The sequence below is a fragment of the Gekko japonicus genome, unplaced genomic scaffold, assembly GCF_001447785.1.
Source record: "Gekko japonicus isolate JY-2015 unplaced genomic scaffold, Gekko_japonicus_V1.1 scaffold548, whole genome shotgun sequence".
Lineage (NCBI taxonomy): Eukaryota > Metazoa > Chordata > Lepidosauria > Squamata > Gekkonidae > Gekko > Gekko japonicus.
In genome coordinates this window covers 863,578-887,937 of record NW_015169791.1, presented here as the reverse complement: position 1 = coordinate 887,937, position 24,360 = coordinate 863,578, and the positions used below count along the sequence as shown (strand labels likewise).

General features: G+C 44.9%; 1 protein-coding gene across 1 annotated transcript in view; it reads right to left on the bottom strand.

Annotated features, from left to right (window-relative positions):
- TRHDE (thyrotropin-releasing hormone degrading enzyme) overlaps nucleotides 1-24,360 on the bottom strand; it is a 469,626-nt gene that overhangs the window by 29,498 nt on the left and 415,768 nt on the right. The window contains exons 13-14 of the mRNA XM_015417024.1: nucleotides 4,739-4,886; nucleotides 1,306-1,415 (exon numbers count right to left, since the gene is read on the bottom strand). Of these exons, the coding sequence (XP_015272510.1) occupies nucleotides 1,306-1,415; nucleotides 4,739-4,886 (258 nt within the window). The remainder of the gene's footprint in view (nucleotides 1-1,305; nucleotides 1,416-4,738; nucleotides 4,887-24,360) is intronic.

Below are 24,360 nucleotides of genomic sequence, written 5' to 3'. Positions count from 1 at the left end.
CCCAGATTTACAACTGATCTCCTGAAGAAAGAGATCAATTCCCCTGGAGAAAATGGATGCTTTGGAGGGTGGATTCTATGGTATTATACCCCTCCACAAAGCACACCCTCCCAAGGCTCCATTTCCAGATCTCCTGGAATTTCCCAACCTGAAACTGGAGACCCTAGGGGAGAGACTATGAGGGCTTTCAGGAGAGGAAAAGAGGAAATAGTTCAGGAGAGGAGAAATGAGATTCCTCCTGCAAGTCCTTGTGGGTTCCCACTTGTAATACCTAATTACCAAGTTAATTAATGCAAAAATGTTAATGAACAGTTAATGGCGTATTGTAAAATGACAGTCAGTGAACCACTATGAGTGACTTTTTTCCATCTCTCCATTTTTATTCCTTCACCAAAGGAGTGCAGAATAGGCACATGGTTCTCCCTTCCCACTTTATTTTCATAACAATCCTATGAGGTAGGTTAGGCTGAGAGAGAATGACAGGCTTGACGTTATCCAGGGAGTGTCATAACTCAATGGTGACTTGAATCTGGATTTCCAAGGTCCTAGACAACACTCTAAACACTGCACCACACTGGCTCTAACAGAGTTTCCTCCAGACTATTCTGTTATTATACCATGGTTCCACTATGATTCTGGTTATCCTCTGGTAAGAAATGAGGATTTCGAGAATTCGATAATGGATTTCACTTGCAAAAAAGGAAGTATATTCCTTTGAGATTTATAAATATATTTCAAATGTAATAAATGGCTTCTCCAGAATTTACTGTTTTAATTTTTGTTGCCAATGAAACAGTACAAGAACATGTCTGTACAACATAACTCACTCCCCCAAATTTCAAATACACGTAGACTAGTTTTGCTGCAACATAACAAGAAATATTTCCCAGCACATAGAGGGTTAGTTATGAATGGTCCTCTTTCATTTACACACATTTTGGAAGAAATTTCACAGAAAAAGTTTTTATAAGCATCCCAAGTAACTCTGCTATTGGTCCGGGGGACGAAGGGGAAGGACCTATTTTCCCACTGCTCACCCACTCCACCCCCACCCAGCATCATCCAGCTCTCTGTCCCCACCCAGCACCGCAAAATAGCAGGCCGAGCCGAGCCAGGCCCTTCGTGCTTTCAAAAGGTTAAAAAAATCCTTAACTATCACTAATGAAAATCAGTGATCTTGGCTCAAGACCACCACCAACCCCCCCCCCCCAAACAAATAAAGTGACACTGTTGAAGCATAAATTAAGTTTCTAAAATTCAGGTTACTAGAAGTACTTTGCTGCAATAAAAGAAGTATAACAGTACTCATGCTGGTAGGAAGCTTGGTAGGAAGCTTGAACAAAGGATTTGTCCACATTATTTGTTGGCCATCCAAGCTTCATATACATTGAAGCAACTTGTCTTAGTATATATTCCTGAGAGACAAAAAACAACAACACCAAACCTGCATTAAATACTTTGATGGTTAAATTACCATTCTGCATACAATTAACAATATTATTAAAATCGTAACAAGTTAAAATATACTTCCAGTCAGGCAATGGAATATTTCTACATAACACTTTATCAGTAGTGGCCAGTTTTTGTTTTTTTGGCAAGTGTGCCACAAGTCAGGTCCAAAGACTGAGATGATAGTCTAGAATAGGGATGTAAACATCCATTTGTAAATACGGTAAATGTTTTAAATCTGAACAGTTATTTCTGACATTTGGTAGTTGTTGGAAAATGTCTCATCTGATAATTATTTTATTTTCCCAGGTTGGAATGGCTACAGGGGAAGAAAGTGACTTAGGAATCATAAGTACTGGCAGAGTGCTTATGCCTAAGCACCCTTCTAAGTCCATTGAAATCAACTCTGTTTTGAACTGTAGTGTCAACATGCATGTGCCTGACATGGCTCTTGTCTAACTAGAACAGTTAACTCATCTTCCTACCAAATAGGATTGTGTGTATTGATTTTTCTGCACATGCTTTTCACTTTCTGTGAATCACTGCTTGTCTCATGACTTTGCAAAAACTTTCTGATTCTATATAATCACAGCTCCAGATTGTTCTTAGGAGCCCTGCCTGCTAGACTAAAGTAAACAGCTTGTCTCCCGTAATGATAAAAATCCCTAGTCTTGGGAAGGAGGAGACAGAGCACATACTACCCAGAATTTGCTGTTTTGAAGACACTGTGGCTGTGGTCACACTGGCAGCTTGGCATAGTATGGTGCCGCCTCTAATTGAACCGATTTAAAGTGTTGCAGGGTATACTAGCCACACAGCACATCCTGCAGTGGGTTACCCATGCAGACATCTCGTAGTCAAGCATCCAAATTATTGCAGCACCTCAGCCATGGCGTGCACTGCCCAAAAATTCAAAATGTATGTGTGTGCATAGGTGTGCATGTATATGCACTCATGCACATGCACACACATAGGCACTTAAAAAAAATCCTCCATAGCGGCAGAATGGACCTGCAGATTCAGACCGCCAAATCCGTTCTGCACGTGTTCCCCCATGTTAAGGCCATGTGCAATGACTGCATGGGGAACCAAAAACACCACTTGTGATGTGGTGCCTTTTTAACCCAATTCCAAGTTGTCCTATGATGGTATAACTATGGCTGGGGAATGCCTGACAGATGTGGCTGTCTGACTGCCCATTTGATCCAGAGAGGAGGAGTGCCTGTGTCGGACCAAACTGCTCGTGTGATCACAGCCTAAGAGAATAACACCTGAGGCAAAACATCAGGGGACTAACATATTGGAAAGGGCCATCTTCAGTGATGGCCACAGTTCTGAAAATGTCAATGTATTTGCATGGGGAAGGAATTACATTCCCCCCATTGAATCCAACTGAAACAAGTATGATTTCCTAGTGTAAATAGATTTAATTCTGATAGTAAATAATGACTCAAATGTTTAAAATGACAAATGACCCGAGTCAGATTCCAGCTTTTGTTTCTGCACACCCTTGCACACATGAAATCCAGCTACTCCTACGTATTGATAGCATTTTCTGTCTGATCTAGAAAGCTGGCTAAGAGGTACCACAGTGCAGGAGGAGAACAGATCTGACTGTACTCTGACTAGGATTTTAGGCATCCAGGAGCACCAAGGCTCTCTGTTGTCCATGCGTCTTGTAGCATGCATTCCATTGTTTGGCCACCAATATTAGAGATGGCAGATGAGTCCAGAGGAGTTCACGTAAAATGTGCATATATGATTAAAAATTGAACTCAAATATAGAGCCCAGCCTTGAGTTCAGCACTGTTAAAATCCCTCTGATTTCAAAATAAGCATGAATTTAATGGTCCCTTTGGAATAAATGGGGTTTAAAGATGCTTAACATTAACTGGATCTTGTTTTAAAACATGCAATGTATACTTGACACAGGTATGACAACATGCTGGTTCTTTGACAGGCTAGTATTTACCTTGGAAAGGCTACTCTCCTCTTAAAAATACATGTTTGAGTAATGTCCATCATTGAACATTTATAAGTGACACATTTGGGCCACACACAGAGATGCAATTGATAGGCTTAGCTGTCTTCATATGCACAGCCAATTGATGTTATAATATTGAAACATTATTGAGCTGCATTTCAAGACTGGACAATTTAATGATCTCTGTATTTCAATGTCCTTTTAGTTGTAGGCATTTTTAAAAGCAAAGGCACAGACCGGGTAACAAGATCTCTACTTCTGACCCATACACAACAGGGACCTTTACTTTCTGTATCAAGTTGAATTGTATGTCTCTGTCACTACAGTCATATCATAATTTTCTTACTGACAGATTTTCCTGTGTTTTTTAAAAGAAACATAAATGCAGCCTTAAAGATGTATTTTCAGATTACATTAGCGCAATTGGAAGTTCATCTTTAGCCAGATTTTTAAAACAGTCTCATAACATGAAACCCATAATGTGAAATCATGGTTTAATTACGTTAACCATAGTAAATTGGTCATCCAAACCTATGCCACCACACTAACTTGGGTACCTCAAACACAGAACTGAGCCAGATTATGAAAGCTAGTAGATTAACCACAGACAATCTTAACTATGATTTCACATTTGGAACTCATGCAGTATCTTGGCTTAAACCTGGTTTGCAGTTTTCCAATGATGCTCTGTCCCTACAGAATTACCTAGCAAGAGTGGTTCAAAAATGTAACTGCTCTTGCCTCTAGCCGGCTCTCACTAGCATCAAGTCTTTACCCAACCTTCCCTCTTGAGCCAGCCTTGCAACAGGCTCCATGCTCAGCCTCCACTCTTTTAAATAAACAGGAACATGCCAAGTTCTTTCCATGAATCCCTAAGAGGAAAAGGCAAGTATATTTTTCCTATTTGTTACATGAAAAAGTTGGTGGAATGAGTGTTGGGAAAACAAACTCCGAGTGTTTCCTGCATCGAAGTCCCCCTTTCATAACCAACCTATGTAAGTTAACATTCATAACTCTTACTGTTTGGTACTTGCTTTCTTTGTTCAGAAATTTTTTAAAATGTACTTCATCTGTCTCAGTGGGGAGTGCAGGTTTGCTGGGTTTGGGGCTCCATTTTATGTCTGATTTTGTGTTATATCTGAACTGAGCCAATATTACCATTAAACATGTACTTGTGGAATATTGCACAAAGACCATACTGTATTTGGGAAATACTTTGTTCACAAAGAAATGCCCTTGGTCAGTTAAAGAATTTTACTGTTGAGGGTAACAACAGGAAAGCAATATGTATGTATATATCCTTACATTGAAGATGTTGTAGTTTTCAGTACGGTCCAGCAATTTATCTAGTGGATAAAGAGCTTGGCTGGCAGCATGCCAAGGCAGAAATTCCTTTTCCTTAGATAGGTATTTTATAATCTCCAGTGGAATATTCTGAGGCAAATAGCCAGCTCTGTGTAATCAAGGAAGGTATAGTTATCATTCAGGAAAAAAAGATACTTATGACACTAGAACTGTGATGTAGGCTTTCCCTTGTATGCATACAGGACAGAAAGCACTGATTATTTCATCATATCATGATATAAAACCAACATGATTTTGTAAAACTCTTCAATACTGAATGCCTTTTAAAAGCACCAAAGATCATAGGAATATCTATAATTTGAAAGAATTAATGTCAACAAGTGTAAATGAATTGTAAGATCTACAAAGTTTTAAAGAATAAATAAAACAAGTGTTCCATGAGAATTTTTTTTAAAAAATAGAAAACAGAAAGTAACATTTCACAATCACTGTATACTGCAGAATTTTTCTACAAGTCATAGGTAACAAAGAAAAACTGGGTGGCAGACCAGGAAGGAGACCTTGGGGTCATGGTGCATAACTCAATGAAAATGTCAATTCAAGGCACAACAGTGATGAAAAAGGTAAATATTGCACTAGGGATTATTAGGAAACAAAACAACCAGTATCATAATGCCCTTGTATGGTGCTGATACAGTTATGACTGTTCCATCTCAACAAGGATACTGCAGTTTTTAAAAGGTGCAAAAATAATAACTAAAATGATCAAGGAGTTAGAGCATCCTTCCTCCAACTAAAGGCTAAGGAATTTTTGCCTTTTTGTTTTAAAGAAAAGATCTCTAAGGAGAAGACATAGTAGAGGTTTATATAACTTTGAATGGGATGTATGGTGGAACGGGCCCTGCAGGCCCTATGCCAACCTGCCGTACAAGGTTTTACCAATACCTGGAGAGGCTTTCCCCCTCTCTCTTGGATAGCCTGCCACCACCACCTGACCTTTGTAGGAATTGCCCACTGGGAGGGTCAGGACACCCAGCTTCCCTTCCAAGATCCGAGGCCTTGTCTCTGTGTCTCCTGCTGCCCAGTGCCAGGTGACTACAGGAACAGTTTATGGCTTTGGGCACTGCCCCCTGGAGGAATAGCCACTTCTCAACTGCCTGCCTTCCCCCTGGTGCTCCTTTTAAAATAGCATGTCCGAGACAGTGGAGGTCTATGTGGTACAGAGAACCACTGTCAGCATCAAAAGTTATAATGTATTTATAAAAAGAAAAATGTTTACAAGCCTACTTTTAGTACAGCACCAGATTGAGCAAGGGATACAAAAGAAATGGGTAAAAACACAATCCCCTCTCTCTCTCTCTCTATACATGTTAGATAACATACATAAGAGAACATAACAGAAACCAATGTTGGATTGGGCTAATGGCCCATCCAGTCCAACACTCTGTCACACAGTGGCCAAAAATACCAGGTGCTATCAGGAGGTCCACCAGAGGGGCCAGGACACTAGAAGCCCTCCCACTGTTGACCCCCCCCCCCCAAGTACCAAGAATACAGAGCATCACTTGCCCTGGAGTTCCTATCTATACCTTGTGGCTAATAGCCACTGATGGACCCCTACTCCATATGCTTATCTAATTCCCTCTTAAAGCCATCCATGCTTCTAGCTGCTGCCACCTTCTGTGACAGTGAATTCCATGCGTTAATCACTCTTTGGGTGAAGAAGTACTTCCTTTTATCCGTTCTAACTCGACCGCTCAGCAATTTAATGGAGTGCCCACAAGTTCATGTATTGTGAGAAAGGGAGAAAAATACCTTTTTCTCTACCTGCTCTATCCCATGCATAATCTTATAAACCTCGATCATGTCACCCCTCAGCCGTTGTTTCTCCAAGCTAAAGAGCCACAAGCGCTTCAACCTTTCTTCATAGGGAAAGTGTTCCAACCCTTTTATCATTCTAGTTGCCCTTTTCTGCACTTTTCCCAATGCTACAATATCCTTTTTCAGTTGTGGTGACCAGAACTGTACACAGTATTCCAAATGAGGTCACACCATCTATATATATAAAAGAAAGTCCCCTCACCGTAAAATCAATGCCCAGACCAAACCACTGGATCTAGAAACACCAGATTTGGGGAGAGCGCTCCTATATTTCTCTCTCTCTCTCTCTCTCTCTCTCTCTCTCTCTCTCTCTCTCTCTCTCTCATTACAGAAGACACATGGACTCTTAACAACATACCCATTATCAATATAAAATAGATGGATACCGGATAGGCTTACATTCATAATTGGCTTAGTGGATGCGGCCTATTGTCTATCCCTGTTACCAATAGATTACACCATCAGCCGAACAATAGCCCTTCGTATTTTGGTGTGTGAAGTCAAATGGGCTTTAGAAAGCATTACTAACAACAAAGCTAGCAGAGGTGATGCTATCCCAGCTGAGCTATTCGAAGTCTTAAAAGATGATGCTGTTAAAGTGCTGCACTCCATATGCCAGCAAATTTGGAAAATGCAACAGTGGCCACAGGATTTGAAAAGGTCAGTTTACATTCCAGTCCCAAAGAAGGGCAATGCCAAGGAATGTTCCAAGTATCGCACAATTGCACTCATTTCACATGCTAGCAAGGTCATGCTCAAGATCCTACAAGCTAGACTTCAGCAGTATGTGGATAGAGAACTGCCAGAAGTACAAGCTGGGTTTTGAAGAGGTAGAGGAACTAGAGATCAAATTGCCAACATTTGCTGGATTATGGAGAAAGCAAGGGAGTACCAGAAAAATATCTACTTCTGCTTTATTGTCTATGCTAAAGCCTTTGATTGTGTGGATCACTACAAACTGTGGCAAGTCCTTAAAGATATGGGAGTACCAGACCACCTCACATGTCTCCTGAGAAACCTGTATAAGGGTCGAGAGCTGGATATGGAACAACTGATTGGTTTAGCATAGGACAAGGAGTATGACAAGGATGTTTATTGTCACCCTGCTTATTTAAATTACATGCAGAGTACATCATGCAAAATGTCAGCCTGGATGAATCACAAGCCAGAATTAAGAAAAGCAAGGAAAAACATTGACAACCTCAGATATGCAGACGATACCACTCTAATAGCAGAAAGTGAAGAGGACCTAAAGAGCCTCTTGCTGAGGGTGAAAGAGGAGAGCGCAAATTTAGCTTGAAACTCAACATCAAAAAAACTAAGATCATGGCATCCGGCCCCATAATTCCTTGGCAAATAGAAGGGGAAGTCATGGAAGCAGTGACAGACTTCATGTTCTTGGGATCCAAGATCACTGCAGATGGTGACTCCAGCCATGAAATTAAAAGATGCCTGCTCCTTGGGAGGAAAGCTATGGCAAACCTAGACAGCATAATAAAAAGTAGAAACATCACCCCGCCAACAAAAGTCCGTATGGTCAAAGTGATGGTATTCCCAGTAGTAATGTATGGCTGTGAGAGTTGCACCATAAGGAAGGTGAGTGCTGAAGAATAGATGCTTTTGAATTACTGGAGAAGCCTCTTGAGAGTCTCTTACACTACACTACACTACACTACACTACTCTACACATTTCTTACACTATACTACACTTCATTTCTTACACTACACTACATTTCTCCAATAGAATTCCTACAACAAATGTAAATGAGAACGGAGTACTCACTGGAGAAGACCCCGATGCTGGGAAAGATCGAAGGTAAAAGAAGAAAGGGATGGCAAAGGATGAGAAGGTTAGACAGTGTTATTGATGCAACAAATATGAAATTAAGCAAACTCCAGAGGACAGTGGAAGACAAAAGTTCCTGGCGTGATGTGATCCATGGGGTCATGAAGAGTCGGACTTGACTGTGCGACTGAACAAAAAAGAGAAAGCACCTTAAATGAGAAAACTAAAATATGGGAATTTTCTTTGTACCCATTTTAACACATAGGTTGCAGTCACATACACTAAATTAGTCCACTTTCAATGCACTTTCCATGCACTTTCCAACAGTTCACACAGTATTCACACAGTTCACACAGCAACCGGATTTTGCCAGTTCACACAGTAAAATCCAGTTGTAAAATGCATTGAAAATGGATTATTTAGTGTGAGTGATCACAGCCAGAGTGTGTCATAATCTTGGAGGACATTGCTCCCAAAAAAGGTGCAAATCTTTTAAACTCATTATTTTCCTAAAATGTGTTATTATCAGAAATAGTGCTCTCTCTCTCTCTCTCTCTCTTTTTCTCTCTCTCTCTCTCTCTCTCTCTCTCTCTCTCTCTCTCTCTCTCTCTCTCATTTACCCATAAACCTGAAAGTTACAAGAAGTTTATTTCAGTTGTTGCACTTAGAGCTTCCCTGAAATTGGTCAACCCATTCTGTAGGAGAAAGCTAAGGTATCTGTTAGAGGACAGTGGATAAGCTATTGAGCTTTCCTTAATTTAAGAAAGAAGACACACAAAGATGGAGAAGTGTTAAATTCAAAAGAAAAGTTTATGTTACTAGAACCAGCTATAAAAGAATGACGTCTTAAAGATACCTTCCAGACATCAATGGGAGTGGCCTTAATAACATTTTTAAAAACTTGAGATTGGATAGAATCATTGCAGAATTCTAGCTAAAAAGAAAAAAATATCTTACAGCCCCAGGAGGATGCCAAACCCCCAGACTGCCCCACCTCCACTGCACCTTGCCCCCACAGTGATGGGGAGGCTGGGAAAAGAAAGGGAAGCCGTCCCGCCGCCCCAGGTCAGCCCCACTCTCCAACAAACAGCTGTTAGACCTATTTATACTATTTTGGGGTCTCCTCCTCTTTCCTTCAGGAGTAGGTAGAGCCATGGGGAAAGGGGAAAGACAAGAGCTCAAAAATTAATTGCCAGTTTCATTCATTCTAATATGTTTTAACCATGAACTTCTGTAACTTGTCTATGTGAGAGGATGTATGACTCTGAGCCTGTACAGGAAAGATTTTTACCCACCAGAAAACAACCACTATCAAACTCCAGCTGTCATCTCCTCTAAAGTCTGGGATTAGGGTTAAAGGGTTACGTTGAATGCTCAGGCACTTTAAATCACTAAGGAAAAGTAAGTATTTCACTGAGGGGACATAATGTTCTGGCAGTCTTAAGGCCCAACACCTTTTACTGCTGAATAAACAAGGTCTTGGGCAGGGGAATTTGAATAAATTTGGACCAATAACAATTTGAATGTTTGCTTTGAATGTTAAAACTGCAAACAGGGTTCATTCACAGTACACTGAGCTATTGTTTGGCATTGCACCTGAATCAACCCACTGTCTTTGATAGTGTAGAAGGATTGCTAGCGCTTGTAAACCAAACTTCAAGCTAATCAAATCCTACCCAAAGTTCAGTCTCTGTAAGGATCCAAATAATTTGATATTTATTATTTAGGTGTCACTAACTAACAGGGAAAATATCAATAATTGGAGAAGTACTGTGACTCTTAGAGAAGAAAGAAAGCAACGTTCACATTTTTAAAATCAAACTATCAGGAACACTTAAAATGAACTCATAAGTGATAATACAGCATGACTTAAAATCTTCCAAAATAGTTGCGACTGAAATTAATATTTAAATTAATGAATATATATAATGTAGATTAGGAGAGCTTTCACTGAGTCAGCTCAAGACTGCACATCTAGGTGGAAGGAGAAATTTTTGTGTGTTGTGCAGCTACATTCTGACCTTGGATTGTTCCATTACATTGTGCAACTGAACTCACAGAAAGATCCCAACACATTCATTTTCCCCTTAGGGACAAAGTACCAAATGGTAGTGTAATTGGCAAGGGGAAATTATTACTCCATTCTGAATTATTTCCTTCATAAATCCAAAACCAGGCAAACAGACTGTGTTACAAAAGCGACAGGGTTTCTGTAGAGCACTGAGAGTCCCACATACAAGGGTACCATAAATCCACAATCTCACCGCCCACCAGAGCCATTCTGAGTTGTGTTTAAATCAAAATTAGAAAACCCAAGCTGGCCACAAACTGGCTGGCAATGTTGAAACAATGGAAATGAGGTGATTTAGTTGCTATGGCTCTAAAAACCACTCTGCATCATCTGTTTCATATGGAATTTATAGAACATGACTAGCTTATTACAGTTCAGATCGTTCTTAAATGGAGAAGGGTAGTGGTGACAGTGAAAAATAATTGGTTTTTATACCCTGCTTTTCTCTACCTTAAGGAGTCTCAAAGCGGCTTACAATTGCCTTCCTTCCTTTCTCCATAACAGGAACCTTGTGAGGTAGGTGGGGCTGAGAAAGTTCTGAGAGAACTGTGACTTGCCCAAGGTCACCCAGCAGGTTTCATGTGGAGGCATGGGGAATCAAACCCAGTTATACAGATTAGAGTCTGCTGCTGTTAACCACTACACCACACTGGCTTTCAGTAAAAAAGAGACTCTAATAGTACCTTAAAGACTAACAAAATGTGTGGCAGGTATGAGCTTTTGCGAGTCATTACTCACTTCTTCAGAATATCTGAAGGTATCTGAAGTATGTTGCAAAAGAATATCTGAAGAAGTGTTCTGAAGATGTGAGCAGTGACTCATGAAAGCACATACCCTACCACATATTTTGTTAGTTTTTAAAGTGCTACTGGACTCTTGCTCTTTCCTACTGCTACAGACAAACATGGCTACCCATCTTGATGGCTCTCAGTGAGCTTACACCTTACCACACAGATCTACAGCAAATATCATTTTATTTCAGCAGCTTGGTCTCTGTACAAATCTTTGAATTGTTTGTGAAATGAACTCTTAGGCTTGGATCTTAAGTACCCTTTCCATTTGCAGTAGGCACCCTCACTTGCAGAAGGTGGGGAAGGTGATTTTCATAGATTTCCTCCCTCTAACTAGAACCTCCCACTTTAAACTTCCTGGTGTTCCTGGAGAAGGAGTCCATGGATGCACAGAGGTACAGTTTCAAGGGGCACAGATGACTATAGCAGGAGGGAGGTTGAATATTTACTATTAATGCAATGCAGTTCTGCTAGCACTGCATCAGGATTGATGCATTGGTATATAAGCTTAATTATACAATACAACATTTCATTAACTTAGTTCTGGCTTTCATTTCATTGATTTCACTTTGGAAATAATATGTAAGCCAGGGTGGAAAGATGAATTTTATATATGACTGCAAACTCTGTATTAATATGTTGCAAAAGAAAGGTCTAAGAAACTATTTCACTAAGAAGCCATAAACCAGGGTCTTCGGTCCTTTATAACAGGTAATCATTGCAGCAGTGGTGAAAATGATTAAGAAAAGTGAAATTTTAGGCAATAACAAGCAATATATTGCCAGGTTGCTCCTTTAGCTGCCCGTTACAGTTATCCATGGACAAACAATCCACATCCACAAAACAAGTAGGCAGAAGCTGAGCTCTAAAACATTTGCTGTAAAACAAAGCAGTTGTAATGAAAAAGTGAAAGGGAGAAAAGTAGGATATAAATATTTTAAATAAATAAATCTCCCAGTAACAGTCTAAAGATTTTTTTAAAAATGTGCATGGCCCTTTACTTATTGCTTTAAAAATACTATTACTGATCTGTTTTAGGTTGTTTCAGTAAGCAAAGATGCTGCCTCTAGTAATGTCTCTGTCATACATACAACACTTGTTTCATGCCTTTGCTGTACAACAAACCAAAAATGAGATGAATGAGCAGGGTCAGAATGTTTGACTTCTTATATTCACAACTGCAGATAGAAATCTGAAGTACTTGTCCACAGAAAGGTAGAAGGTCAAGGCTTTTCATGTTCACTGTATTGTCAAACATGGAGTAAACCACTGATTGGAATCTTAAACTTAATCCAGAAATGTCCCTATCCATCTATTCCAACAACTGACCCTCTTGATATGGGAAAAGTTTAAGGTTAAAAATCAGTCAGAGACTACTATAAAAAGCAGCACTTAAATGCCGTAGCATAATTAAGATGAAACAAACATATAGAGCACAATGGAATTCTGAATCTATAATGTCAAATACAGTTCAGTTCAACTTTTCATCCAGGCTTTTCATATCCAAATCCTTGTATATATTTGATATTGCCTATATGACTATATATCCATCAGATTTGATATTCCTCCCCTCAGAATGCTGGCGATTTCTCTAACATCAAAGTAGTATTGCCCATTACAGTATCCAGGTTAACAGGGATAATGCTGGTACTTCAACTGTGTTTAAATTTTCTCTGAACTCACAACCCAAGATTAATTTCCTTTCCTTTATATAAAGGTATTTTTAAAGGAAGCCTTCATCAATTACAGTTACCTATCTTTATATGGTGCTACCTTTTCTAATGAAACTATTGATCAGCAAGTGCCCTGACTATTGCAACAACAAAACCCCTTTAATTCTCAAAATGCTTAGTTCAGAGTAATCTTACTAAATTTAACGATCCTGCAGTAGCTTGAGGGTGGTGGTCTTTGTGAATCACAATAAGGAAGGTGAATCACAAAATATGGATTGAGGCAGGCACCACATTACTATTTGTGAAAGAACTAAGCAGAACTGTATCAATAACTCTGCATGTGATAAGTGATATTTTGAAAGATTTGAATGGAAGATCTGTCTTCACTTACTGTGAAGCTTCCTTCTCAGTGGTCCAGGAGTGGGGCAGTCCTTACTCCTGGGATTACAGCTCCTCCTCTCTGAAGGTAGAGCCAGCTGACAGTTTTGATCCCAGAGGGGAGGGGCTTGTTCCCTGGATTCCCAGTTGTTCTCCAAGCCGTGACTCCCTGTTTTGAAGTATGTACAAAGACAAAACACACTTCCCCCAAAGGGAAACACGTTCCTAACTCTTCACTTGCATCTGTCAGACCCTTGAGTCAATCCATTCTCAGCCTAATAGTCTTTTCATGAAAGCTTTATTAGAAACAGAGATTTAGATGTGCACAAGAGAGAACTCTTGTTCAGACTAAGGAATAAATCTAGGGTTAGGCCTTGTATAGGTAATAGATCAATGTCCCATAATGCAATGGTCATGCAGCGGGCATTTACTCCTCCACCCTCTTTCACCCCCCCCACTTACTACCCTGCACTACAAAGATTATTATCTAGCAACAGATGTTTCTTCAAAGAGGAGATTCTCTTGGGCTCATTCTCATACCAGCAAAGCTAACCTGACATCAGCATACACACATACAGATATATGGCATTCACACCTACTCTCCCCCATCCCTTGGAATCTTTATGGCAGAGAGGGCTGGACAGAAACAAAAGAAAACATTAGTCAACATTAGTCAACAATCAGCAGAGCCCGATTCTGACAGCATCCCTTAATTGGAGCAGAAGGTCGAGGTTCGCAGTATACCCTCTCCAGAAAACTAACTACTGTTCTAAATAATGTCCTTATTTCCAGCTCATTTTGCATGTCTGCTTGTACCACCAAGGATACAGAGCACTAGACCCATTCGACTCCTAACACCCCAAGGCTCCCGAAGCTGCCATCCCTAGAGGGTGGGGAGAACTGCCCTACTCCTGGACCACTGAGAAGGAAGCTTCACGGTAAGTGAAGACAAATCTTCCATTCTCCAGTGGTCCTGGAAGTGAGGCAGTGTCTCCCAGAGTGGGTCCAGCAGCTTCTTGGTCTACATGGCATATTGCAAGACCCTTCTACTGAAGGCTGCCTCTGCCGAGGCCAATTTATCAATTCCATAGTGTCTTGTAAATGAATGGACAGACTTCCATGTAGCTGCCCTACAGATTGTCTCCAAGGAAGAAAAGCCCTGTAGGCTGCAAGGGAACTGCTCCTCTCAGAGAGTGTGCCCTTTCGCTTTGTACACCACCACAATGCCATCCCTCAACCATAACTCAGGGTGGAGGTTGACAACCCCTTGCCTAGTGAGGATTTCCTAAAACAAATGAATAAGGCATTGGTGGTTCTCAAGTGTTTGGTCCAGTCCATATTGAAACTAAGTGCCCTACGCACATCCAAGCAGTGCCATTCTTTTCCCCTTCCATGCTTGGGATTGGGACAAAAAGATGGCAGCACTATGTCGTCTGATCTATGGAACACCGAATTCACCTTAGGTATGAATGCTGGGTCCAGGTGAAGAACCACCCTTTCATTATGAAACACACACAGTTCCTTATCAATGGATAAGGCTCACAGTTCTGAAACCCTCTTAGTAATGCTCACTAGGAAGGCTGTTTTGAAGGAAAGATCTTTCATGCTACAGGTAGCCATTGGCTCAAAGGGCTTCCTACATAAGGCCTTAAGAACAATGTTAAGGTTCTAGGTTGGAAAGCGGTGTGTTTGGGGTGGATTCAATAGAGAAGTTCACCTCAAGAATATTTTAACATGAGGATGTTGTACTAACAGCTTCCTTTTCCTTGCCTCCCGCACCACCGAAAGAGCAGCCACCTGACGCTGCAATCTGCATATGCTAAGACCTTTCTCTTTTTTTAATATATAAATTTTTATTGCTTTTATACTACACACTACATAGAGACAAGAGGTGGGTAAACAGTAACTGACTACAGGTGATAGGACAGCATTATCAAAAGAAAGGCTAATAGGAGATATATATTACTAGTAATAAACGCTTATTCAAGTTTCTCATTTTAAGTCATACATGAGTAAAGCTTCTTTTCAGTTTGTAACAGTAAGTAAAAGCTTAAAGTATAAGTATTTGCTCTAAGCAAGTAAGCAAGATAATTATCTCTTCAAGTGCTTATATCAAAGCTCCTGGCAACCCGGCAATGCCACTGGTCGCCAGGGGCTGCTTTGCTGCCCTGAGGAAGCTGGGCAGCGACAGAGCCACGACACCTGACGTCGTGATGTGGGCAGGGAGCAGAGCCGGCTTAGATAAACTGCCAGGCTCTGCTCCTGCCCGATGACAGTTGCTCCAACGTGCTCATCTGATCAGCAGCTCCAAGCATGAAGGGAGAGTGGGTTGAGGCTTTTTAGGCCTTGGGGCCCGGCGGGGAAGCCTACATAGCAGAGGAGGTCTGGGCGATCTCCTGACAGTGGCAGCTGTCTGTGGAGGTTACCTTTGCTGTGGAAGGCTCCAGGGGTGGCTATGTTGCAGCAGCAAACTCCTAAGCAGCAGGGACTTGTTGTCGGGGCTTGCCTGGTTGCAGGCTTTCAGAGTGCGACCTGATTGCGGCAGCGGCGGTCCTGACTTGGCCCGATGGGGGGGGGGCAGCCCGATTGTGGTGCTGGCAGCAGTCCAGGCTCGGTGGGGGCAGCCTGATTGTGGCAAGCCTGTGGATGGCAGCGGCGGCTCCTTTGTGGCAGTGGAGCTTGGGCCAGTGCAAGTGGCTTGCAGCTGTAAGACTGCTCAAGGTGGCCCCTCACCATCTGTTGTAAAAAAACAAAAACAAAAAACCCCAAAACCACACACACACGTGTGCTAGATTAGGTGGCCGCAGTTGGCGAAGCTGCTTAGGCCACATACAACCCCTTTTTTCCATGTCATTTGTCCTCAGGTGGCCATTTTGGAAGGGATCCATCCAGCGGGCCGTTTTGTGAGCCTTTTAGCGCTATCCATAAGGGGTGGCCTCAGGAGCACGGGGTTCCCAAGGACGGCGGTGTTTGCAGCCAGCAAAGACCCCTTAAGGGTGGCGGTTGGGACAGTTAGGTGCTCTCAGGGAATTGGCTGATGCTTCGAAATCTGTTCGCAGGGCTTGCTCAATCCTTTTGTCACTATGGTCTCTGGGTAGGCCATCAGCTTCCATAGGTAAAACAGAAGTGGAGGCTAGGCTGTTGATTGGATTATCCACAACTGGTAATTTAATATTTTTGAGGCGTCTGGAATAAGAGTTTAAAACTTTGTGAAGATAGGATGGTTAGTCTTCGGTTTGGCAGGGTGATCCCACTCTGCTTTCATGAGACTATGAAACACTGCTGGTAGGGGTACCCGTATCGCTTTAGACCCTGTCTTGGGAATGGTTTTCTCTGACCCCACTGGGAAGCCTGACTCCTCTTCCTCAGTTTCCTTAGGAGCAGGGGTCGAATGGGGCCGGAGCTCTCCGGAGCGCCGCTCCGGGAGTGAGGAGCCCAGTGGGCGGGGCGGTCACATGACCAAGCCCCGCCCCCTGCTCGCCTCAGGCCTCCACGGCGCCCCAGGAGGCCCGGCCACCCCTCCCAGCGCTTCCCGCCTGCCTACACCTCCATCTGCGCGCCCGTGTGGGCGAGGCTTCTCCTTCCCACGCTGCTGCTGGTGCTGCAGGCTCAAGAGGGGAGGGAAGCTACGGCCCCAGTTGGCACGAGCTGTCCGGCGCGCCGTCCGACGCGACTCCATTTCCAAGCAGTAGAGACATTCTCCCCCCCCCCGCCACCGCCTCTTCCTCGCAGCGTTGTTTCGGGCTCTTCTAGTGGATGTGAGATGACAGAGACGTTGCCGTTAAGGGCTGCAGCGTTCATCGTTCCCGCTGGAGTTCCCTGGGAGAAAAGGGCTGCATTGGAGGGTGGCCTCGAGGGTCTTCTCCCCCACCGGGGTCCCTGCGGCAGCCCGGCCCGGTGCCAGCTGAATGGGAGGACCCGCGAAGACTAACGACGGAAGCCGTTTTAGGCGCCATGTGGGGACCGAGCGGTGGGGCCTGGCGAGCAGCAGTTCTCCTTCGTGAGCTGCTGGCATGAAAGTTGTGCGTGAGGGACTGGGCTGCTGCATCGGTTAGTCTGCTCTGGAGCCCTCCGCCCCAAGCCGAGACAAAAAGATGTGTGAGCCGGAGGCTAAGCAGCTGTGAGCTGGCTTGCACTCACTCGGCTCAGAGGGGACACTGGTAGGGGCCGAGCATCGCCGCTTTCCTCCCACACCTGGGGGGGCAGGTGTGGGAGGAAAGCGGTGACGCTCGGCCCTTCAGCGGGAGAGAGGGAGCCCTGACCGGCCCCCAAGTAAATGGACTCCAGAGCCAGGCTGCTGCCCTCCACAGGGCAGCTGGCTGCTTCTCGCGTTGGCCGGCGGCATCTCCCCTGCCTCGGGAGGGAGCGTCCCGTTTCACTGCTGCTCATGAATCCTCCGAGGCTGGCCCGCTGGCCGGGCAGAGACCACAACAGGCTTTGCTGGGATTCGGCCACAACCAAGGAATCGCAGCAGCTGGTGCTCTCCCGAGGAGGCGCGCACACAGCTCCCTCGGCCATCTCGGGGGGTGGGGCGGGGGCAGCAGACTTCGAAGCGGCATCTCAAAGCCTTTTCTTTAAAACACACACACACCCCTTCAATCTCTGTACATGCACCTGAGTCAGTAGAGGTTCGCTTTCCATGCTGCGAGCGGAGCCGGCGCCACGTGGAGGACGTCCAGGCGTTTGCTTGCTTGCTTGCTCGCTCTGACTGCCCCTTTCATTTTCCTCCCTCGGAGAAGAGGCCGCGCTGCAGAAATCCGATCTGCCCAAGCCGCTGCGGATCTTACTTGGGAGTAAGTCTCCCGTGTCCGCTTATGCAGGTTGTCAGTTGTACCGATGCAAGTCTCCTCTGATTTAACATCCAGCGGCTTTAACCGGGTTGATCCCGGGCCAGAAGGGTGAATTGCAGACAGGCTCCCTGAGCCTATGTTTACTCGGAAGTAAATCTGATTGTGTGCGTGTCCGAGCGCAAAGTGGCAAGCTGAACTATCGCTGTTGATTCACAAACCGATGGCAATGTTAAAAGTAAGGCAAAAGGGTAAAGGTTTCCCTTGCTGGGAGGGGTGGCCAGGCCTTCCGGGGCACTGTGGATCGCCGCGACCCCGGGAAGCACTGGGAGGGGTGGCAACAAAAACTACTATAACAAAACTAGTCCTGTTTGGAGGCAGGTCCGTCCGTGTTGAAAAAATCAGTCAGTCCGATACTGATTTCCACGTGGAGTGGAACCTTCGGGAACTGGGGCAGCGTTTCCGGGGGGGGGGGGGAGGTTTATAGCATGCTCTTAACGGCGTTTCCGCTGCTTTAGTCCCTGATCGATGGGGGGTGCTGGTTTTCTGTTGTCATGGTGGGCAAAGTGGTGAAGCGGTCTTGGTTGCACCTGGTGGCGCCGACAATGCCTAAGCCGACCTGGGGCTTGGGTCAGGTAATGGTGGAGGAAGGAGTCGGGACTTGGCTGGGGCCTCCCGAGAAGGTAAAGAGGAGGAAGGGATGACTGGTGCTATCTCTGGGGGAGGAAGGAGGGAGGGAGTAAGTAAGTGCTGGGTGTCAGGCTGGATATTTCCCACGATTGCAGCTGACCTACAGCTATTGCAGCTGATCTCCATGCAACAGAAATCTGTTCACCTGTAGAAAACGGCCACTTTGGAAGATGAATTCTATGGCATTATGCTCCAAACTCCGCCCTTATGAGTATTTCCCAACCTGGAGCTGGCAGCCCTATGATATGTGGGAATTCTGCATGTGGGGAAGCGTGAAGGTGGGGCCTGCGTGTTTCGAGCTCGTGGGACCTTTTCACAGTTCTCTGCATGTCTAGGATGGTGACTACAGGCTTACTTGGAAAACCCTATGGATGTGAAGGGGGCGACTCCTGAGTAAATATGATAAAGTTTCTACCCTAGCGCCTTTGCTTGGGAATGTAGAAAAGGCTTGGTGGGGGATTGTCTGTGTCATGCCACAGGCCATCAGATCAGGTGTTCTTTCATTACATTTAAGTCAAATTACCAGAAAACTTGAAAGCCAACTATGAAAGTGATTCTCCATGTATGTGTTTGGAATTTAAAAAAACCACTGTGCTTTAATCTCAGGTCTATAAGGGGGAAAAACTGTTCCAATGTGAATTGCTGACCAGCAGCCCTCCTGGGTTTGCTGCGGCCAGCGCCATGGGGGAGAGGCAGGAGGGTGTGTGTGTTTATGTGTGTGTGTGCATGTGGGGTGGGGAGGCCATGCATGTCCTCCATCCCCCCCTTGGCGACAGGGCCCGGTGTGTGTGTGGGCAGCCACGCGAGGGAAAGGACATGAGTGATCTCTCTCTTTTCCCCGTCTGTCTCTCAGTCTTTCTCTCTTGCCTTCCTCTCTGTTCCTCTCTTTTTCTGTATTTCTCTCTTTCCCCTTTGTCTGTCTGTCTGTCTGTCTGTCTCTCTCTCTCTCTTTCACTGTCTATCTCTTTCTTCCCCACCCTCTCTGCCCCCCCCCATCTTTCTCTATCTGTCCCTTTTTCTCTGTGTCTCCCCATCTCTCTCTTTGTCTTTCTCCGTCCCTCTCTTAACTGTTAAAAGGAGATGGGAAAGACCTCTGCCTGAGATCTGCTGCCAGTTTGAATGGAAAATAGTGAGTCTGATGGACTGAAAGGATGGTCAATATAGGAACACACTGTTCTTGTTTTAATGAGATTTGTACTAAGAACTGATAAAAGGAGCTACAAAAAAAGGTGATTATTTTATAAATTATTTTAACATCTCATATATTGTGCAAACAACTCTGGAAAACAAGTTAGTCTGGTTTTGATTGTTTTCCTGATTTATTGCAGAAAAAGCAAAAGCATACTAACTTGATCTTTATTTTCATGCTTGTTGTAGGGTAGCTTCCTTGCAAGAGCAAAGGAAACCTAAAGTGTTTTTAGTCAAATTGTAAAGCTGGCTCACCAGCTCTGAGTTGGGAAATACCTGGAGATTTTTGGGGTGGAGTCTGAGTGGTGGGTGTTGCCTTCTGACACACTTCCGGTGATGTCAGGGGGTGTGGCCTTCTGACACACTTCCGGTGATGTCAGGGGGTGTGGCATATGCTAATGAGTTATGCTAATGAGCTCCGGCAGCTCTTTTTCTACAAAAAGACCCCTGCTTAGGAGTATAAGTTAGTTCCAGTGTCCTCAATACCTTGGGTAACAATTTATTATATATTTCCTGAGGGAAGAGTCTCGTCTGAGTAGTGGAAACAATCTCTGCCTCCTCCCCTGAGAGCTCTCCTTCTTCCTTAGTAGAAGAAGAACCTGTGGAGTCTGAGTCTTCCTCCTGTTCACTTAAAAAAGGACTATGTTCCTGGTGTATTTAGAATCCTTCTTACTCTTTTTTCCCTCAGGAGGAGAGAAAGATCTGTTCTCTTTTGCCTATGTTTTGATCTGCCACGTTCAGGAGATGAATCAGAAGGTTCCCTATGGTGGGATGCTTGCCAGAATTCTTTAATTTCTGAGCCCGCTTCGCGGGGAGGGCGGGATATAAATTTGAAAATAAATAAATAAATAAACCCCTTCTTCATTTCAGACTTTAACCAAAAAAGAATGTTTGTTTTGGTGTCTTCTCCTGAAAAATCCACTGTTTGGCCCCAATGCTGAGGTGTTTAGGTAAGATCAAAAGAGGAGGAATTTGGTAGATCAAATTCACAAGTTATACTTTCCATAGATGAGTTGGAGGGGCCTGCTTTCTTTGTCATTTTGTCTTCACTGTGAAAGTGAAAGAGAAAAACTCCTAAGTAGGTTCTAAAATGGCTGCCTTTCCCACCTTTTAGTACCATGCTTCAGTCTCTGCCTCTCTCCAACTGTGTTGTTCCCCCAGAGAGGATTCCCACTTTGCCTTCATGGCTAGTGGGGCTCCCTCCCAACCTTAAGTTGGTGTTGGTAATGTCAGGCTGTCCAGTTTTTTGCCAGAAAATTTTTGCCAGAAAAACTCCCCATCCATGCCACCGGCCTAGCTGAGCCCAGCTGGGGAACTGGAGGAGGTTCCCTAGCTGGGCTCAGTTGTAACTGAGCTCCCAATTTTTGCCAGAAAAACTCCCCATCCATGCCACCGGCCTAGCTGAGCCCAGCTGGGGAACTGGAGGAGGTTCCCTAGCTGGGCTCAGTTGTAACTGAGCTCCCAAGGAAGGCCGCCCTAGGCCGGGCAAAAAATGAGTGTGTGTGAGGAAGGTGGGCTGCCTAATGATGGCCTTCCCTGAAAGCAGCCCTCCTCTGCCTTACCGAGTTTCAGTCACTGGTAGGAATGAAATTGCTCCCCAGGATGCCAAGGGGCAAGGCCAGAGTATCAAACCCCATGGAGGATCGAGGGAATCCTCTCTTCTCTCCATGGCTATTCACCAGTTCTACTGCTTCCTCCTCGTCTCTCTAAGCAGGGCCGCCTTGAGGTGTTTCTGCGCCCTAGGCAAGGTGCAGATGCCAAGCTCCCAGTGGGGCCTGGAGACCCTTTTGCTGCCGTCGCCTCCCCCCCAGGGGGGAGAGGGAGGGCGGGTGAGCTGCGCCACCTCCTCCTGCGACCTGGCCGGACATCCTCCTCCTCCTCCTGCTGGTGGCAATGGTGAGTCCCTGCTAGCAGCCACCATGCTGCCTCCGCCTCCTCCCCCCCGAGGGGGGAGGGCGGGCGAGCTGCAGTGCTGCCTCCTGCGCCCTGGCCGGGCATCCTCCTGCTTCTCCTGCTGGCGCTGGCGGCGAGTCCCCACTGGCTGCCACCATGCCACCTCTGCCTCCTCCCCCCTGAGGGGGACGGAGGAGGGCGAGCGAGCTGTGGCGCCGCCTCCTGCACCCTGGCCAGGCGTTGTCCTCTTCTCCTGCTGGCGGCGTCCATCCTTCCTTCCTCCTTCCCTCCCCTGCTTCAGAGAGAGAGAGAGAGAGAGAGAGAGAGAGAGAGAGAGAGAGAGAGAGAGAGAGAGAGAGAATGAGAGCGGCAGGTGGGCAGAGACCAGGGCCTCGATTCTCGCCACCTTTCTTTTCTCTCTCACCGGGAGGGGGGGCTCAGCTGCCATGGGGCCAGAGGGTGCAACCCCCCAGCGCTTCCCGCCTGTGCTCGTTCACCAGCTGCCACCACCTCCTCCTCCTGCAGCAGGGCCCAACAGGGAAGCCATCATTCAGGGCTTTTGGCAGCAGCCCGGCCCTGCTCCCCTCCCCCTCCCCATGGCAGCGGCGATTACCCGGTTAGGGTGGGGGGCTTTTGGCGGGGCACAGTTTGGTGCCCCTGAGGGCCGGCGCGCCCTAGGCGAGCACCTAGTTCGCCTAGCGGGTGAGCCGGCCCTGTCTCTAAGTTGCTAGGGAGTGAGGGTCTGCCAACTGGAGGGAAAGCAGCCTTCATGGGAGCCTGTGTCCTTCTACGGTTGCAGGGGTTTTCCCTGCTCTGTCAGACCACTTCAAGCAACCTCTGGTAGCTGGTTTAATCAATGCCACCACCTGAAGGGGTTGAGGCAAAATGCCTTCCCTTTCCAAGCTGCCTCTTCATTTTTCTTCTGTCTTCTGGGATTGCTGTGCTCTCAGCACCGTCGAAACATGTCCTGCTCAGAAGGCAGGGCTGGTAAGACTGGGAATCCAGGGAACAAGCCTCTTCCCTCTGGGATCAAAATTGTCGGCCAGCCCTGCCTTCAGAGAGGAGGAGCTGTAATCCCATGAGTAAGGACTGCCCCACTCCCAGGACTACTGGAGAATGTGTTCAATTGGTTTAGATAGGAACCTTGAGTATTCCTGCAGCCTATTGCTCTAATTTCTGATGCTTAAATTGGTCAAAAAACCCTGGCTTTTCTGACCATTAGTTTGCACAGGGGTTTAAAAAACATCATTAAGGATAATATGGATCCAATTATCTTGAATATGCTTAAAGACTTTGGATGTTGTAATGAATTAATCTGGATCTCTGGGGAAGGATTAGTGTGATAAAGATGACTACAAATTCACACTTTAATTTTTTTTAACACAGATGCTCCCAACAGAGAAATCAGGGAAACAGCATTTCTGAAAAGTGAAGAGTATTTTAGGAGTTGTATGTTGTTTCCATACCAATAAAGGATTAGTGTTTATCTACTATGTTTAGTGAACCAAAAGAATAGAGTATGTTGTGCCTGAATCTAAGCAGTCAGTTCCCCATTTTATAAATTAATGTGGGCAAGTCATATAATGAAGCAGAATTTATCAAAAACCATGGAATAATGAATTGCCTCTTTAAAAATGCTGAAGGCTTTCTGAACAAATATGACATAGCTACTGTTTATAGTCAAGAAGAAGACGTTATCAGGTGATGTGTCTTAGAGTGGTTTCAATCTTCCCTCACAGATCAGACTCAACGGGTTGCTGGTCAGTTATCCTCAGTGTGGGAGTTGCCCTATGGGGGTTCCACAGGGCACGATCTTATCCCCCACGTTATTCAGCCTCTATGTATTGAAAAAATCATGAGAAACCATTCACAGATTTGGAACTGGATGTCATCAAATGCTGATGACACCCAGCTTCGTATTTCTCTATCCAAATCCCCTACAGTAAAGATCTTGAGCCACTAAGTGACTATTGTGGTTAAATAAAGTGAACAAATTGAAACTGAACCCTGACAAGATATAAGTGATGCCAGTTGGGAAGGCTGAGGCATTATACAGCATCATGATTCCTGCTTTGATGGGGTTCAGCTGACCCTTGGTTAAGAGCCTCGGGGTTATACACTCAAAGAAGTAAGTTAATGCAGCCCAAAAAAAGAGAAGCTTTTTCCAACTTGGGTTGGCTCAGCCGAACTGGCCATCTGGATCCATGCCACAGTAACATTCAGACTAGACTACTGTAATAAGCTCTATGTAGGTTTCACCTCAAAATCAACTTGGAGACTACAGTTGATGCAGAATGGTGCATCTCAATTTGTCCAGGAGTGGCTTCCACCTCTGTCCCCCACACTCACAAAGAACCTCAGAGTGTCTTCTGCACTTCCCAAGTTTGGTTTGCAGTGGCAGGCATTACAAATGAAGCCCAGAGTCAGGAGCTGAGCACCAAGGCCCTGTAGAGCCAACACCTCAAGCAGGGATGCAGCCAACAG